At 37.3% G+C, this 20,060-nt stretch overlaps 1 protein-coding gene across 3 annotated transcripts in view; it reads left to right on the forward strand.

Moving 5' to 3' along the window:
- LOC100115233 (prohibitin-2) overlaps positions 1-20,060 on the forward strand; it is a 124,111-nt gene that overhangs the window by 13,364 nt on the left and 90,687 nt on the right. For all 3 annotated transcript variants that reach the window (XM_031926019.2, XM_031926021.2, XM_031926020.1), the window contains exon 2: positions 12,980-13,242. In XM_031926019.2, the coding sequence (XP_031781879.1) occupies positions 12,980-13,242 (263 nt within the window). The remainder of the gene's footprint in view (positions 1-12,979; positions 13,243-20,060) is intronic.

The raw sequence follows: 20,060 nt of genomic DNA on the forward strand, positions 1-20,060 counted from the left end.
ATTTTAAAAATATCTTCATTAATTTATGTGTATACATATATGTCTCTGCATTTTCCTGGGGTCTGCAAGACCAGGTAATAATTAGCAGGAACTAAAAAATGCAACTTACAAAAAATAAACTTCTAAACCCTGCTCTATATAATTTCATGTAACAAAAAAAAGGAAAATTAATCTTCAGGCTGGTCTGAATCTTCTCTTACGGTGGAAGGCACAACGGCGCCGCCTGCTGTGGCAACACGAAGGGCCAGCTGGTCGAGAGAAATGGTGGCCTAGGTGTTAACGGGCAACAATATCAGCTTATTGATCGGGTACTTGTACTCGGAGGCAGCTATACGGATAGTAGCACCTCGGCTCAATCCATCAACACCTGGGTGGAGGGTCCATTTTGAAAGCGGTGTCAATTCGTCCTTAAAGAGGACAAGATCGCCAGGCTTCAAAGCGCAATTTGGTTGCAGCCACTTAGCTCTATCTGGATTAAACTGTACTGGGTATGTTGACCTCGAGGAAAGGTTCTGCGCTAAGTGACCGAGAGTTAAGACTACCATACCTATGAAAATGGCGACGTAGCCTTTAAACGCCTTTTGCCCTCGGCCGCCAGAAGCCTTGATCGAAAAGGGGACGATGTAGTCCAATCCAGTACATGAAAACGGTCGCGCTGGTCTAGAGCGAACAGCCGGTAGCGGTCCCATTAATTACTTCTGCGCTATTGGCGCACGACGCTCCGAATCACATTGCGACCGCGAAGTATCCAGCATTGGCGAGAAAGGTGACTGCACGAGAAGTGGGCCGCCATGCAATGTGTCCAAATGCGCTTGACGCATGAGAAGAGCCGTGACATGATGTTGCTTTGGAAAGTCTACTCGCTTAGGTAAGAGTTCTGGAACCGCCCGCTCACTCGAATCAGTTGCTCGCTATCCAAGTATGAAATAAGCCTGCGAACGCTTCTCGTTATACGGCGCGAAGAAGGGCTGCTCTCCCAAGACTTAGTGTGGCTGCAGACAGGAACGCCACCCGTCTATCCTTGCGTTCCAATTTAGCGTTGTTTCGCCAGCGATGAATAAAAGCGAGAATTCGAGCAGACTTGTCACCTGACGAAAATTGTGATAGCTACGAGGAAATGGGTTTCGTCTCTTGAACGAGCAATGCACAGCTGGCATCCTTCTTGCGTGCCTCCAAGTCTGTTTCCTTATTCGGGTTTGTTTCACTGGACCAATCTGTCTCTTAAAGTTTCATCCACTCCGGGCCGTACCATCAAATTGCTGCCTTTCTCAATTCCATTGGCGTGCAGCTGCGTGTGGCAAGGTCGACAGGGTTGTCTGCTTAACGCACGTGCCGCCAAGTAGCCTCAGAGAGTGACGTGACAATTTCACTCACTCTGCTTGCGACAAAGGGCTTCCATCTCGAAGGTTGAGAGTAGAGCCAAGCAAGGAAGACCTAGGAGCTTAATTTATTAATAGTCATAGCACACGCTAATAATAAAGGAAATTTTTTTCTGTATAAAATAATTGGCAATTAAGATAAATTTCCGGTATTAAAAGTAATTCTAGGTATAAAAACTTTATTTCCATTTTTCCCCAGTTATAATTTCGGCTTCAATGTTGTACTTAAATAATTTAGTATTGGAAAAATTATGTAAATGTTATCATAAAATTTATCAACATTTTGATAGATTGCAGTATCTACACTGTAATAAGTTTTTGTCTCTCCTTCCATTTGATTTAAGATTTTGTAATTCAAAAACGCATTACCTTCCAGATATTTTTATTGTCATCAAGAGCGTCCGATAGTTGTTAGCGAATGACGGACTCACGCTCTTGATCAGAAAGCATGTCGACCTTGTTGGTGAGTCGAAGAACCTCATTGAAAAGCTCCGCTCTCCCCGTGCGCTCATAGCGCCTAAGTGTAGCATTGCGTTTATCGATGAGGAGCCTCAACTCTGGTCCAGACCAAGGAGCATATTTCCTACGTGGGCAAACCATTTTCAAAGGCGCCAATTCATCAATTGTTAATTTTAGATCATTATTAAGAACGCATAAAGCGCCATCCAGATTGTATTCGATGGAATTCATGGCTGTCCAGTCACAACAAGACAAGAGGTCGACAAGACTATATGTGTCTTTGCACTTGTAATCCCGGTAAGAGAAACGGTCACTCACGGGAGTGGGAGCGTAGATGTCTAGCGAGACATCTATGACACAATGCTTGCCGAGACTAGGCAGCCACTGATTCCTAGAGTCCAAGGTCGTGTCATTTTCTTCGGTCATGATAAGGTCAATCCACATGTGAGACGATGAGATATGATGTATGAGACCATGCCGGATGATCTAAAGAGATAACTCTTCGGACAGACGCTTGATAGTAGCAGCGTCTCTGGGTAAATCCGAGTTCAGATCACCCATTATGATCTTGTGACTAAATTCGCCGCATAAGTCCTGCAATACATCGAAATGGTCTGAGTCCTTTTGCATCGGAATTTTCAGAGACCTGTAAATAACGCCGAGTAGCACCAGAGGTGAGTCGCCCCTTTGTACGCTGCAAAAAAGGTACTCTGGGATTACAGGTTTTCCTAGACCCATAGTATCAGAAAAAACAAGATTTTTAATTTTCAATCCATTGCGTACAAATAAGGCGACGCCACCTCCGTTTACATTTCGGTCCTTCCTAATGATGGAATATCCCCCGATGCTAACTAGGCTGTCATCCACAATCGGACCCAGCCATGTCTCTGCGAAGCCAAAAATGTCATACGAGGGGTGCTCCGCCAAAAAATTACGGACGATCTCGATGCGAGCCCTGAGCGAGTTCACATTGTGAAAACCCGCCCTCAAGCTACACCCAGCACCTGGCGCATTGTCAAGTGGCCTCGCCAGTCATATAGAGGGCCTAATTTCCCTGACCAGGCCCGGGCTCGCGAGCTTGACCACGATTGATGGCATCACACCTAGACACGTCGCTGAATTTGTCGCGATCGTGTTATTGCTCTAAGCCCTGTCTTGTCTACGTTGGCGCAGTACACGAGTACTGGCGATGTCGCTCTTCTGCAGGGCGGGAAGGACGGCGCTGAGCAGTGCGAAGGCAGCTGCGTCCGAGATTTTCTCGTTAAAATTATCACCATTCTGAATCAATCCATGAATTATGACCTCGCACCCCTCAGCAACGCCTCTCCCGACCCCGCGTTGTCGCCAGTAGGTGCCGTCCGAGGAGAGGAGCATTTTTGTGTTCCCGCTACCTCAGTGGCTTCACGCTCGATAATACTAGGACTCGAAGCTAGCAACGGGCCGCAGTCCGTAACCGAAATCGAGCCCGTGTCGAGTTCCTGGCGAGCACGATAGAGCTTTTTAAGTATTTGTTTCGTTTGTCAACACAACCTGCCTCGGGAATACCGATAGAGACAAATCAATATCTTTGTTTCGTTTGTTGCAACTCGTCCCTAAGAATACTATTTTCGTCCAGGAGCAGCTTGTTGGCGTCGAGCATGTTATCGGCTAGCTGGATCTCGAGAGCAGAGATACCGGTATTCAATTCCTCCGTACTGACTATGGCGCCCCCTTTTGCTAGTAAAGATGAGACGCCATGTGGTACCGAACCCCTGCTCACGGGAGCCCTCAGGCTATCAAGCTGATCCTGGAGCATGTCAAACCGCTGAAAGAAAAGAATTGAAATTAACCCAATAGGCTGGTGTCTCCCAATGGCGCATCCTTTGTTCTAGTCTTCTGCATATTCACAGGGTCCAGTGCAGATGAGTCGTTAATCGACGCTGATGTGAGCGAATCGGGCGCCTGTGAATCGGTGACCTACCTGACAGATGCGTTCGGGCTAACGCTAATTATCCTTTAGACCTCTTACGCGTCAAATTCATTGGTAATGTACCTAACCTAATTGATAACAAGAATGAACTGAGAGATTCAAAAAACTCCAAGTTAAAGCTAAAACCTGTAATTAACTAGCCTCTACAAATAACATTACTATCTATAATCAAAATGTAAGATCAATTGTTGGAAAACTATCACTCTTTAAAAGTTCTATTGATCAACTCATTTGTTTACCAAGTATATTAGTTTTCACTGAAACATGGTTTTAATCAGATATCTTTTCAGCAGAACTTTGTCCATACAAATATAAGATTTACAGATGTGATAGAGAAGATACTGGTTCTGCACTAAAAAAGGAAGTGGTGTACTCATTGCAGTTTTAAAAGACTATAAATCTAATATAATAACACCAAATACAGTGAATATTGAACTTATTTGTGGAAATTACCTTAGAAAATAAAAACATTATTATTGGGGCAGTCTATATACAACCTAATTCAGCAGCTGAGAATTATCAAAAACATGCAAACAGTGTTTTTGAATTAAACTTAGCACATCCTAATCATGAGTTTATTATAGTCGGCGATTACAATATACCGCTCACTAAGTGAAGTACGGATCCTCTTCAGTACTAATCATCATCGTATCTTCCACCCAACCTGTTAAATGGTGCTAGAAGTATTACATAGTGTTTCTCTTTCCTGAATCTTGTGCAACACATGCCTGTTCTATGCTCCAGAGGATACTCATTAGATTTACTTTTTGCAACAAAAAAGAACATTCTAGTGTGTGATAACTGTGAGAAGTTGCTTCCAACGGATGAACATCATAATGCCAATCTTTTTATCACGAATTTCCTAGTGAACGACACAGTCTCATCGCTTGTCAAAAATTTCTACAAAGCTGATTATAAAACAATCAAATCTAGTCTAGAGTGCATTGATTGGGACTCTGACTAGACAAATTTTTATAAGCATATTACTGATTTTTTATCAATTTTTGATTAATTTTAACATAATTATCATGTAACTTTTTTCTATGAAATTTAAACCAAATCCCCTCATTCTTACCATAACTAATGTACTTTTAAACAATATTCTGGAGTCTGAGCTCATTTGGACCATTCGTTCCTTTGGAATCTTTCGGTCAGTGAATTATGGACTTCCTACTATACGTAGGTATTATAGAGGTATATAGAAGGTCTAAAACCATCAAAATAAAGGTAATTATGTTTAAAGATAGAACAAAAATTTGATTTATTTATATGTTTTTATAAATTTTTAATTAAAAAATTTGATTTTAATTTCAAAGGTGGTATGGCCCCTTAATCAAGCTCATTAAATCTAAACAGAAATCACACTGTACGTTTAAACAGTCTAAGTCATTGGATGATCAAATTAAATTCAAGAAACTGAGAGCTGAATGCATAAGATTATCCAGGTTAAATTATAAGTTGTACATTGAATCTGTTAAAACCAATGTAAAAATCAATACCAAAGCGTTTTGGTCCTTCGTAAACAGAAATCGATCTAACAATGATATTCCTACGAAAACTAATTATATGGATCATATAGCTAATAATGACCTAGATATTGCGAATCAGTTTGCGTATTACTTTAGCTCAACATATAAAATATCTTGTACATCACATTCTTCATTTAATAATTACTAGCAAAGAACGCTCGCGATTTACATATTGCTTAAAATGATATTTAATCATTCGATGTGTCATTATTGAATATACTGTTAAATATTAGGTGTATCTTCTCTGATAATTAATGTTTGTAGAACGTTTTTGAAATGGTTCAATTAGATTGTCGGATTAAAAAATTTCAATTAATCAAAAAGCACGATTTCAAAAACGTTTCATTGGATTACGTTTCCAATCGGGCAGATATTCATAAGAATCAAGTGGCGTGACAGCGCCACGAAGGCAAGTTTGACAAGCAGACGAAGCCGCGGCGCCCGCGCTACTATTTACTTCTATGTTAGGGTTCGCATTTTTCATTAAAAAGAAATAAATGCGTTTCTTTGTGGTCTCTAATATATTTAATACACGAGTGTGTCATTCACAAAATGCTCAAATTAAATAAAAAAATGTTACGACCATTATGTTAGCCGCAACAAGTGTTAGGACCGTGAAGTTAGCTGCACAGCTATTTACAGATGAATATTACTTCCTCATCGGTTTTCTGCATGCTCGCTCACGTGCTCGCTCACGTAGTTTTTAGTGTCTAGGTGTAGACATAATTCGAGAGCGGTGTTTAGCTATACGGGGTGGCCGATGACGAGGTCTAGGTGGTGCTCTCCGTAATTTTTTATGTCTAGGTAAATACATTACTTGAGGGCGGTGTCTAGGTGTACAGGGTGGCCGATGACGAGGTCTAGGTGGTGCGCTCCGTGGTTTTTGGTGTCGTACTCACCCAGCACAATTAAGAACTGAAATGTATAAAGGATTAATGGATTACGTTTCCAATCGGGCAGATATTGATAATTCTCAAATTGGAAAAATGGTAATATTACCATATATAGGTAGTCCTAAATCAATACAATAAAATTATTTAGATTCAATGACTTAATTACAAGTCGACGGGAAACCAGATATTTTTATAACAATGACATGTAATCCAAATTGGAACGAAATTAAAGAGAATTTATTACCGTATGAAAGCACAATAGATCGTCCTTATTGAATCTCAAGAGTCTTCCATGAAAAAGTTAAAATTTCAAAAACTTAACTATTAAAAAATAATATTTTTGGTAAAGTTAAAGGTTATGTTTACGTGATAGAATTTCAAAAAAGGGGATGACCACATATTCATATGTTATTATGGTTGCATACTAATGATAAATTTCAAGATACTGATCAAAATGATTCTATCATAAGTGCTGAAATACAAAATAAAAATGAATATCTAAGATTATACAATATAGTAAAAAATAATATGATACACGGTCCCTATGGAGCACAAAATTAAAATTGTGTTTGTATGAATGAAGATAAAACACGTTGTACTAAAAATTTTCCTAAACCTTACGTCGATCAAACCTATTTTAATCCCTGATGGTTACCCTTCTTACCGACTAAGAAAAAATAATAATAAAATTACGTTTTCAAAACAGGATTGCATTAGTCTTTCTTCTCCCAGTTTCTTTTCCATCCTACCTCTTATCAGTTCCGCATATATTTTGTATCCTGAATCCATTAGAGTTATTCCTCTATAATTTCTGCAGTCCCCTTTCTCTCCTTTTTTATAGATCGCTATCACTGTCCCTTTCTTCCATTTCTCCGGCAGGCCTCCTCTATCCCATATCTTTCCCAGAATCTCCGTTAACTCTCCCAGTAGCATATCCTCGCCGAATTTCCATGCCTCGCTTTGTATGCCGTCCCCTCCTAGAGCTTTTCTCTCCTTCAACCTTCCAATTATCTCTCTCACCTCATCTATTCCTATGCCTCCTTTTTCACTTCCTTCACTTCCTTCTCTTCCTTCTGTATCCTTTTCTGATCCATTCTCTTCTCTTATCTTCTCCTCTTTTTCTCCCAATTGTTCTTCGAAGTGTTTCAGCCATTTACCGTCTTCTATTTCCTTGTCTATCTGCTCCCTTTTTCCTTTCCTCCTCTTTTTTACCAGACTCCAGAACTTTCTGCCATTTCTGTTCTTTTCTGCCTCTTTAATTTCCATCCTTAGCCCTTTTCTTTTTCTTCCTGCACAAGTTTCTCAGCTCCCTTTTAGCCTGTATGTACCTTTCTCTAGGTCTCCTTTCCTTCTTTAATTGTCTTTTTGCCTTCTTCATTTCAGCTTTCTTCTTCTTGCATTCCATATCCCACCATTTTCCCTCTTCTTTCTTTTTCCGTCTCCCCCTCCTATACTGCATCGCGTTCCCTACTTTTATTTTTAACTCTCTCCATGTCTTCGCTGCCCCCTCCCTCTAACTAACTATCTTCTAAACTCCACGACCGTCTTTTCAGTCCAACTTGACCTCATTGTTACCTCCTCCTTACCCCTTTCCCTTCTCTTCTCTGATCCTAGCTCTATTATTATCGCCCTGTGGTCTGACTCGTACCTATCTTGCACCTTCACAGATTTCACCTTATTTCTGCTTTCCTCGTTGGTTATTCCTTAATCAATCACCGAGCATCCCATGCCCCCCACATACGTAAACTCGCCTCCTTCATCGCCTTCTACATTATCGTTTAGGATACATAGCCCCAATTCTTTCATTCAGTTCAGCAATTCTTACCCCTCTTTGTTTGTGATCTCATCCTTCGAACTTACTACCTTATTGCCCTTCTCATCAAACCCTCCTCCCTCTTTACCTGTTCTTGCATTTAAATCCCCGCACCAAAGTATTTTCTCCTCTCCTGTCCTCTCCACTAACTCCTTCACCTCCTCATAGTTTTTTTCCCTTTCCTCTCTCATGTATGTCGAACCTATTCACAATTTTTCTCCTTTTCTCTGGATCTTCGCCCCTATGAATTATTTTGACCTATTTCTAAGCCATTCTTTCCTGTCCCCTTTCCCCTCTATCTTAACAGCCATTAACATACCCTTTTTACTGTTGTATTTTGCTCTGAGAGTCCACGTTCTTTTGAATTCCGCCTTGGTTCTATCTTTCCTCTGCCGATTTGCCTAGTTTCACCTTGTCCCATTCTGCTTTTAACCCTGATATCACTACATTATTCCTCTTTCTCTCTCTTACTCCTTCCTATATCTTCCATTCAAGATCTATCATCTGTTTTCGGGCTCTTTCTTCTTCTTCCGTACCTTTCTCCCCTGTCTCTTTTCCTTCTCTCGTAACCCCTTCTGTCGCTTTCTCCTCTAGCTCCCTTATCTTTTCTTCCATTTCCTTTTTCAGCTCTACCCTTTTCAATCTTTCCTCTTCTGCTGCCTTCTTAATCTTCTCCTCCGCCTCCAATCTTTCTCTTTATTTCTCCTCCATCTTCGTCTTGAGCTCTTCCATTTGTCCTTTCAGCTGTTCTACATTCCCCTTCCATTTCTTTTCCCATTTTCCTTCCAATTCTTCCATCATCTTTCTCTCCTCCTTTTCTTCGTTCATAGTCTTCCACATATTCTCCAGTGTCTCTTGCAGTTTCTCCATTTCTCTTGCTTCTTTTTCTCTCTCTTCCTCTGCCGTTTTCACTGGGGACCTGGCTGTTAATTTGCTCCTACCGAACGGGTTCACCTCTTTTCTTCTACGACTTTTTCCCTTTTCTTCGTTCCCTCCTCGGCTGGGCTTCTCTCTTTTACCTTCCTTATCTCCCTTCTCTTCTTTTCTGAAACTTTCTATGAGGTAATGCTGTATCTGTACCCTTCCCCTCCTCTTCCCCCTCTTCTTCCTCCCCTTCCACTTGGTGTGCTTGTATCCCTTCTTGTACTAGAGTTGCCTCCTTCGCTTACGAATTCAAATCCTCGCGGGGTTCCGAATTCCTCTTCCTCTCCGTTCCTGTCGTTCCTCTCTGCACCTAGAATCACCTCGTTTATCTGGTCGCTACTATAGTTTATACCTCTCCTCTCCTCTCTCCTTCCCGCTCTCACTCACTCACTCTCTCTCTCTCTCTCTCTCTCTCTCTCTCTCTCTCTCTCTCTCTCTCTCTATCCTTTTCTATCTATCCTAACCTCTATCTGTCGCCTTCCTCTTCTTCTCCTTTTCACCTTTTATTCACTTACACCACTGTTCTGATTTTTTATTTCTTTCAAACTCCTCTTATACCTTTCGCTCCTGCTACACTTCTTATCTCTTCTTTACGCTAAAAACCTTCACAAGCTGTATACTAACTAGCACCTCTAACTAACACGTCTGTATAAGCCAAAAGGCGCCAAACCGACCAACTAACATGATCATATCAGCACAAATTATTATTCGCAGCATCCTTTTCATACGGACCAAATCTGCAGATTACGTCTTGTGATATGCGTGAATATATAGAGCAGTCGTCATTTCTCATTCACAAACCAACTTTATTACACATAATAGCTTGTGCGGCCAACTTACGGTCCTACCACTTTTAGGTTAGAGAGCCAACTTCACGGTCCTACCACACTGGAGAAAAAAGTAGAGATACTGTTTTAAACATCTCGTGCAAGCACTCCTATTTCCAATCATCGACTACTGCTCGTTGGTATACTGTGACCTGACCCAAGAACTTGACACAAAACTCCAGAGACTCGTAAACGCGGGAATTCGATACATCTATGGTGTAAGGAGGGACGAGCACATCACCCCCTACAGGCGTGAACTGCAATGGCTTACAACTGCCGGACGTAGAAAGTACTTTGCAGCCTGTTTTCTACGAAAATTGTTATTTTAACAAATAGATTTATCTTTCACATATTAGTACGCATATGATTTTTTAAGCCGCCACAGCCATAGGGTCCACTGCGAAAGTGCGAACCAAAGCAGTTGAGTGAAAATTATTATAGTAGCACGTTTCTACACAATTTGTAAAATATTTGTATAACATTAAGATGTATAGTTCATTATAAGCAAATTTATATGAATAAAAACTTTCGAAATGTACATTTAGCAAATTTGTAAAACGATTCAAAATCGTATAAAACGCATAAAAAACATAGCTCTAAAAATAATGTTTTCCCTACCGAACCTAGAATTCTTTCAGCTGCAGAACTTAGTTAATTCACGCACTTGGTCAGATTCGATTTTGTCATGAGATCTCAGGTGATATCTCACGTGACATCTCATGTGAGATCTCACCTGAGATTTATCAATAGGGAAAAGAATCCTACCGTTATAGATACTACGGATATTAAAAGTATTTGTATTTTGAATGAAAGTTCTTTGAAATATGTACATCTAGCCATTACCAAATATGTTACATTACTAATATCAAATGAGCATTGTATATAGATGAAATATATTTTGTAATAAAAAACATACAAATTTACTCAATACTTATTTAGTACTCCTAATCACAAATAAACTCCCTGATACTGGTTTTCTCTCTCTATCAATTCAAATTTTTATTATTATTGTACACTGGAAAGTTATGAAAATCAGCAATTTACAATTTTAAAAATATATAAACAACAAAAATAATATTCAAAAAGATTCTATTAATCTTTGCCAACGATAAAATTTATCACTAAATATTAACAGTATTTTGAATAATTATTTCGAAATAGTAAACGCGAACAATCTAGCATTATAATTCATTATAATAAAAATAATAATTATAATAATGTTTAAAAAGTTTATTAAATTATAGCAAATATAAATCCAAAACATAATATTTTAAAGTAATAAAAGGTTATATGCTTTTAACCTGAAAATCATCTGCTAATTAAATACGAAATCGGCACGCTTTTCCTTTGAAAATCACCTGGAAATCATCTGATTATCAATGAAGCTTTTTCAGTAGGGTAGCTCCATCTTCTATGCTCCTGGACCCCGCGGTACCACCGTCAAGCAATGCTTCGCGATGGGGCGAAAGGCTTTCGTCCGCTTCTGGTTAATGTGGTCGTTATCACTATAGTCATTGTTTATTTTCTGCGTCGCACACACACACGTACATACTCAGCCTCTTCGTCTTCTTCTGCCTTCTTCGTCCTTTCTGACTTTCTTGAGGATGTCTACTGCATAATTGCTGACTGCGCACCATCGATCCTCTGAAGTCAGCATAGCCGTCATAATCGACTCAGGAGTTACTCTGGTCTGAAGATAACTCTCAAGTTCTTCTCGCTCCTGATGATATCGTGAGCACTTGCAAAAGACGTGCTCGACATCCTCTATTGCATCCGAACATATTGGGCTGTTCGGACGGTCGTATAGTTTAAACCGATGTAGGTACGCCCGGAAACATCCGTGCCTTGTAAAAAATTGCGTGAGGTAGTATTTATCTTTCCCATGTCTTCTCCCAATCCAGTCTTCTATCCTCGGCGTAAGGCGATGAGTCTATCGCCCCTTGCCACTAGCGTCCCATCTTGTTTTCCATTCAGTCATCGTCTTCTTTCTTGCGGCATCCCAGATCTCTTTCTGGCTTGTGTCATTCGATCGTCGCCTATAAACGGTAGTTAACTTTCTTGCATACGATCTTAGCCGCATCGCATCTGCTCATATTGGGGCTCCGTATAGCATAATCGATGTGGTTGCACTGGCTAAGAGTAACCTTCCATCTTTATAGACGATGTTAAGGTCGACGTGACATCATGAACAAAGAAGAGCACCCCTGAAATATGAAATATTTTTAAAAAATACTTTTGAAAGTGTACCGAAAAAAATTGTAACTTCTTGTAGACAACGTCCATGTGTCAGGATGACCCCCGGGTCGACGCGACATCATCTAAAGAGAAGAGCGTCACTTAAACATAAAGTATACCAGAAAATACTTTCGAATTCTTGTAGACGATATCTAGGTGTCAGGATGACTCCCTGATCTATGGGACATCGTCTACAAGATAAAGCATTGGATATAATCCCAAATGTACAAAAAAAAACGTATGTATCATATTGTTTAAATAGTCCTTATCATGATTATTCTCTGCATCATCTAATCTGGACCACATCCGGAAATTTTCATTTAGCATTTTTATACATCTAAACTTGTACTATTAGTGTATAAAAAAAAATTATATTTTTCTGTTTTGAATAAGAGATAAGTATGTTTGTACGTAATTACGTACTTACGATCGTACCCTACTTTGCTAATGTTTATTGTTAATGTTTGCAAAAGCAAATTATTTAATAATTACAATTTCTGAGATGAATCGAGACGTTTATATGTAAAGATTACAATCGATGTTGGAAAATTAATTTTTGTTGAATATTATTACGAAATATATGTTTACAGAAAATATCCTTTTCCAAAATAAAGAATTTTAATATTATGTCGATGTTTGAGGCAAGTTGCATCAGTGTTTCATTGTTAACCAATAAAAGGCAGTTTTAGCGAGTGTCGTCCCAGTAGCGACTTGTCAATAAAAACTTTATGAACTTTATGTTTATTTTTAATGTTTACAAAAACTAATTATTTATAAATGACATTTCTAAGATGAATCTATGTGTTGACAGGGCACTATAACGTATATTTGGTACAAGTTGCACTGGCAGCTGTCATGAAATTGACATATTTTTAAATAAATTGAAAAAATGTAATTAATGGAATATTTATTTTATTTTTCACGTATAATTTTCATAATATTTGTTTTCAGTTGATGGTGGTCATCGTGCTATTATATTTTCGCGACTTGGCGGTGTCCAAAAAGACATAATGACAGAAGGATTACATTTTCGTATTCCATGGTTCCATTATCCAATCATTTATGATATTAGAAGCAGGCCAAGAAAAATTTCTTCACCCACGGGTTCAAAAGATTTACAAATGGTAAACATCTCTCTGCGAGTATTGTCCCGTCCAGATGCAAGCACTTTGCCATCTATGTATCGCCAATTAGGACTTGATTACGATGAAAAGGTAAGGTCATAATTTAACTAAATAAAACTTTGAGTAATACAGTTGGGTATCGCTTTCCCACAGATTTCTATAAGTTACGCAGAGTAAATGTGTTTACATTGTCTGCTTGAATTTAAGGTTATGTTTTTGAACAGCTGCCGCACTGTCGCTACACAAACTTTCTGAGTATTCAGGGTTACTGATGACGGGGCCCAGGAAGTTGATTTTGTGACTTTTGGTGCATACATGCGAATATCGTTTGGCGGTAGCCAGTCACGCTCGATGTCTAGGTGCTAAGGGTCTTCGATGACGAGGCTGTCGATAAATACTATGCCGATAATGATAACGGAGTCATTGCGCACTGTACTTCTTGGTGCAAAAATGTTCAAATCAGTTATGTTTAATGTCCAGGTACATGCAGTCGACAATGATGCGATCGAGGCAGTACGTTCCATAACTTTCATTGTCTAAGTGTAAAAACTGATTTTAGACATCAAAAGCTATGGAGTGCATCAACAAGACCCTGTGATCGGCGACCTCATGCACCTGAATACCATACACGAGAGATATCGATATTCCCTTAATAAAAATTTCAGTAAGCACTACCCGAGCCCCATCATCATGTATTTTATTTTTAGAACAAATTGAAGGTACATACTTCAATAAGTTCTCTAAAAAAAATATAAAATCTCTAACAAAAACTTAACCAAAGTAAAAAGGTTAGGCGCGTTTGAGGTTTTGCGTATCATCATAAATGACAATAATTATTTTTACTGTGAAATTGCAGATTAAAAAACAACTGGGTTCAATTAAAACAAGTTAAGTTTACAATCATCAAGTAACGCGGTAGCGCCACGAAGGCGAGTTTGAAAATCCTACGGCGACCACGACACTATTTACTTCTATATTGGGTTTTCAAATTTTCAACTCAATAAATACAAATATTTACATTATTGTATCTAAATTTTTTTGGCGCAAAATCATATTTGTATGCAACTATGATTTCCAATCGGTATATTGCCAAGAAAGCAGCTTTTTTTTTACAATAAACAAGCATGTCTCAACAAAAATGCTAAAATCCGTTTAGGATTCTTCAGTCAAAATGTTTAGACCATGAAGTTAGCCGCACACGGCTAGTGTTATGACCGTTAATTTAGCCGAACATATTGCTTTCCCACACACTTATACAGGCTAGTGGGATTACTGATGTGATCACACATATACCGACCAGCGGGACTACGGATGTGATTTCATTATTATTATTATTTTTTTTTTATTTAATATCAAGTGGCGCGGTAGCGGTAGCCATGGTAGCCGATGATGACGTCTAGGTGGAGTGCACCGTGGTTTTTTTTGTGTCTAGGTGTACAAATCATTCGAGCAAGGTGTCTAGGTGTACAGTGTGGCCGATGACAACGTCTAGGGAGTTTGCTCCGTGGTTTTTGGTGTCCAGGTGTAAAAATCATTTGAACGCGGAGTCTAGGTGTCCAAGGTGGACGGTGACGAGGTGCTCCGTAGTTTTCGGTGTTCAAGAAAATAAATCATATGAGGACGGCGTCTAGGTGTACGGGGTGGCCGATGACGAAGTCTAGGTGGTGCGCTTCGTAGTTTTTGGTGTCTCAGTGTAATAATAATATTTGTGGACAGCAAAAATTTACATCCATCCAAATTTTCTAAACATGCATTATCAACCATAGCCACCATACTAATATTTTGCGACAGAACAATCAATGTTTTCATGTTAATGATAAATGATAAATGTTACAAAAAACCATATTCAAAAGTTGCTTAAGACGCTTACATTTTATTTTTAGGACAAATATGAAATACGCAAAATAATTCACTTTAAAGGACTGAAATCTCTAAAAAAAATTGACTTTTAAAAAAGTAAATGGTTAGGCGAGTTTGATATATTCCGCAACGAAATTACAGATAAAAAGTAACTGAGAACAATCAAACAAAGTCAAGTTAATTATATTTAATCATAATGAAGCAACAACATTTTTTTTAATCAATAAAGGGCTTACTTAACTTAAAGTTAAGTTATATATATAATGATCAATTAGAAACAACTATCAAGATACTTACAACGTAACTTGCCATGACTGTTTCATTGTACTTATTATGACGTTCTATTTATGACGTTCTAATACATGAAAAGAAAATTTTAGTTGTTCACCAAAAAACAAAATGAAACTGGCATTAACTCTCAAGATACTTACTACGTAACTTGCCATGACCGTTTTATTTTGTTTATTGGTGAACAACTAAAATTTTCTTTTCATGTATTAGAACGTCATAAATAGAACGTCATAATAAGTACAATGAAACAGTCATGGCAAGTTACGTTGTAAGTATCTTGATAGTTGTTTCTAATTGATCATTATATATATAACTTAACTTTAAGTTAAGTAAGCCCTTTATTGATTAAAAAAAATGTTGTTGCTTCATTATGATTAAATATAATAAACTTGTCTTCGGTTGATTGATCTCAGTTCTTTTTTATCTGTTATTTTGTTGCGGAATATATCAAACTCGCGTAAACTTTTACTTTCTTAAAAGTTAATTTTTTTTTAGAGATCATAATCCCTAAAATCTTTTATACACAAATCAATAGTTATTAAAATTCAACATTATTTTTTGCTGCAGCAGATCAATAAAAGTATTCCAATGAAACTTAGTAGTATTATTAAGATTATGCAATTGACGAATCTGAAAAATTGATCTGTTTCATAAGAATACGAATTTCTTCTATAAAGCATGGTCAGTATATTGAAAATACCATCCGATAACACAACCGGTAATTAGAACAGGAAAAAATCGCCGAAAAAATGCTTCAAGGGTTTTCGTGGATGCTGAAGACGATTATGGCAATGACTTTATGAACAGCCCCAACTTTGTTTATGGTTTTCCGTTACCATTCCTTACTATAAGCGTGAGAGTGAGGATCAAGAGGGTAAAAATATGAAAAATGGATTATATATTTTTTGATCGTGTACTGTTTTATATATATATATATATATATATATATATATATATATATATATATATAATATTTTATATTATATACATTATACAAAATTATTTACACCGAAATTAAAATAGTATTATTCAGTATCTGAATAGTCTGTATTGTCATCATCTGCTGACTGTATAATCTAATAACAGATTTTTCATCTCCTGAGTCATTGAGCTTCTTTTTTTTTGTTTTCTTCGATGTCTAATAGCGAAAGATAAGGATCGGAATTTACAAATAAGCGACAAAACATATCCGTGTTTGTTGCAACCCTGTAATAATAGTAATGGATATAAAATTATCTGATTTGAACAAATTTGCAAATTTTTTTTATTTGAAATCTTTAGAAAGGTCATTCAATAAAATAAGCTCTTTTTTTACATAAAAATTATTTTTTTTCGAGCAATAAAACTAATATATTACATAAGTTACACAAACAAATGATCGGAAATATATAAAAAAAATGAATCTCTTAACGCGCCGAGAAACTTTTCTTGAGAATCTATCTCTGAATCTTTTAATCATTTTATGATTACTTTCTTGGACTTCTTCACTAAGCATCCCAATAGGTAAAATTAATTCTTTCATAATGACGTGGCCATGTATTAAAATGACATGCATTGATGTAGGCATTTTATACCAGTTGTAGAGCTCTACGTATTTGAATGCCGTCTCTTTGGAATAAGCACCAAATGCTGCATTATTTACTAAGCAAGTTGATGAAATAACTGCCAAAATAACTTTAAATCTGTATAATAAGTGTTCATTGAATCCTACAAATCATTATTTATTTTATTATAATTAATCAGTGATTATAATTAAATTTTGGTAGAAATAAAATTATAAAAATTGTACCAGTTATTCGAGCCACAGCGTCAATATTATTAAAAAATTTTCTAGCAGTATTACCATTATTGGTATTACCAGATCCCTGCATTGACGCATCTACCAATATAATACTTAAGGGGTCAAGCCTGGGTTAAATCCTGCAAAAAAAAAAACAAAAAGATATTCTAGCTAGTAACACAGTTAGCAACAAATTTTGTTATCTAAAAAATATCAATTAAACATTGCTAGCAACAAAATTTGAGCTAATGCCGCCGTATTTCGTTACACTCTATTCTGCCTCGATTACCGGCGTGGCGAGGGACGTTGTTCCTCGTTACAACCCCCCGCTAGAGTCGGATTATCGTCCCGATTTCGACTCTACCAATCCACCGCAGGATCGCCGGTAATGCAGGAATTCTTCTTCGACGATGTCTCCAGCCTCGTACATCCCCGCACTTTTCGCACTCTTCTTCTTGACCGCATGTCGTAATCCGCAGTGCCCTGGGCTGCCCTCCGCTGCAGCTGATCAGCTCGATCGCTCTTCCCGCCTGGGAGAGTCAGGTAGGTGGGGGTTTCTTCCTCGTCTCCTCTTCCTTCGTGGAACTCCTGGAGAACCGTGGAAATCTTCCTTATCCACGCCTGTGGGTAATTGAGTTGGGCGCCATGTAACGGAGTGAGACTTTGACGTGAGTGGAGAAAATCACAAAAGGAGACGCCGGGACCGAGAATCGATCCGGCGCTCCCGAGATCTCTAGGCGCGCGCTCTGTACGTCGAGCTAATGCCGCCGTATTTCGTCACACTCTATTCTGCCTCGATTACCGGCGTGGCGAGGGACGTTGTTCCTCGTTACAACTTATGGAAATATAATAAAGAAGAACAAAGAGAAAATAATGAAATACTACATCTAAACATTTAACGATTGATGTATCTATCTGTCTAACTATCTATCTTTATTACTTACTCTCCATACTGGAACTTCCAATGCCAGACGATAAGAAATATGAAGGACTAGTTCCATGAACCGAATGTTTGCATGTAAGATTGAAAATCCATATTTAAGAGAGTCTGATTTTATATTTCTTTCAATCATATTATCAATATCGTTGAATTTTCCTATAGTGGCATCACATACAAAACATCTTTGACTCGATCGTTAAGAGCATTGCAAACCTAAAAGTTAAATAATTTTATGAAGGAACAACAAAATGAATTGTCTATAGAGAGGTCTTTGATTTTTCTGGAATAACTGCGATACCCCGCACACGATCCGCGGCCTAAATTAAAATCAAATCAATATAATATAATTCATACATTCTAAAGTCACTCGACTATTTTTCAGAAACACAAGAATGCTTCGCTGCCCCGCTCTGGCACGTAAACAACACCGCAGAGTCGCCAGCAGCGGCGAGAGTGGAGCATAACAAAGTTTACGTAACAAGAGCGAGCACGCAGCGGCGTAAATCATTAATTATATTCAACTTTCTTTCTCTTTTTTGACCTGTCGTCAGATATACGACACAGGGCAGTAAATTTTCACAGCTCTTCGATAATAATATAAATTAAATATTTTGCACCGGACCTAGAAGAGCCGTGACCGTTACATAACTGCAAACATTTTAGCGGGCATCATATAACAATTTTTACAAGAATTACCTACCATAAATTGTTCTCTTTAAGGTGCCTATGAAATATGGCGGATTATACGTATGTATTTCATAATGCATTATTAATGAACAGGTTTTTTTTAATTATACAGATAAAAACATACATAATCTCCAATTATTCTTAATAACATATGTATTGTAAACTAATTTAGACAACTATTTATTCTCTTTAATAGTCTGAAGTGTTTTTATATTGTAAAAATAAAACAAATGATTATGGTCGTAATTCTTCCCAAAATTTCTGCAGTAAAATTGTATGCCAGTTGATTACATGTTTGCTAATTTTCTGTTAAAGCTTCTGCATTATTATAGCATGATTTTTTATAATCGTTATTTTTTAAATTATTTGTAATTATGCATACCCTGGTAGAAATCGGTTCTATTAGAAATTTAGAAACAACCCATTTTAAAAAGATACTATCAAAGCATGAAATCAATTTTTTTAGACATTCAGTCTTCACTTACTGTCATAATCTTATAATATTGTCATATTAATTTCAGAACTTGTTTATACAGATTTCCTAATTCTTTTATAAATTTATAAATTATTATTATTTTTTTATAAATTTTAATCGACAAATATTGATTGTTATTTGTGTAAACTGTTAAAAATTAATCAGATTACATATTTCTGCTCGGATATTCTTTATACAATAAGTCAAGTAATAAACAGCAGAATATGCTGCTAAATGAATTTTTTTGATCATCTGACTTTTGACGATACGCGTTGACATTCGTCCCGTCGAAAACATATTTTAAAATTAATAATAAAGTTGTATTCTCTTTATCATAAAAAGACAGATTTAAAAACATAAATAACCGCTCAATGGTGTTAAATAGTAGCTGCTGAAGTCGTACCACACGTTTTGTTTCAGTCACTACTAGGTCTTTTGGATAAGATTCTTCTCTAAATTTCGCAACCTACAAAAGAACGAAGTTACATAGATTTTTATTTCTAAAAATTGATATTTTTATGGTTTTATAAAAATACATTCCTATTGAATTAGTAAATATAACAATTTTAACTTAACATTAAAAATTAGAAATTAATTTGATGTTAAACAATTTAAACTAATAATAAGCCTATGATAAGCTTTTCGCCAGCAACATGGCGGGAGTGCGGATGCCTCCCGATAAGTGTGTCTCAAATTTTGAGTGTCATAGCAATAAAACTTCAACAACATTATTTTGCATCATATGTGATGCAGTATATCATTTTAGTTTTTTAGCACAAAAAATAACCGACATCAAAATCATAAGTGGTAACTTAATAGTGTGCCCAGAACATAGTGACACAAACCTAACCTCAAAAATAGAAGAGGAAGGTTTA

This window comes from Nasonia vitripennis, assembly GCF_009193385.2.
Source record: "Nasonia vitripennis strain AsymCx chromosome 3 unlocalized genomic scaffold, Nvit_psr_1.1 chr3_random0007, whole genome shotgun sequence".
NCBI lineage: Eukaryota > Metazoa > Arthropoda > Insecta > Hymenoptera > Pteromalidae > Nasonia > Nasonia vitripennis.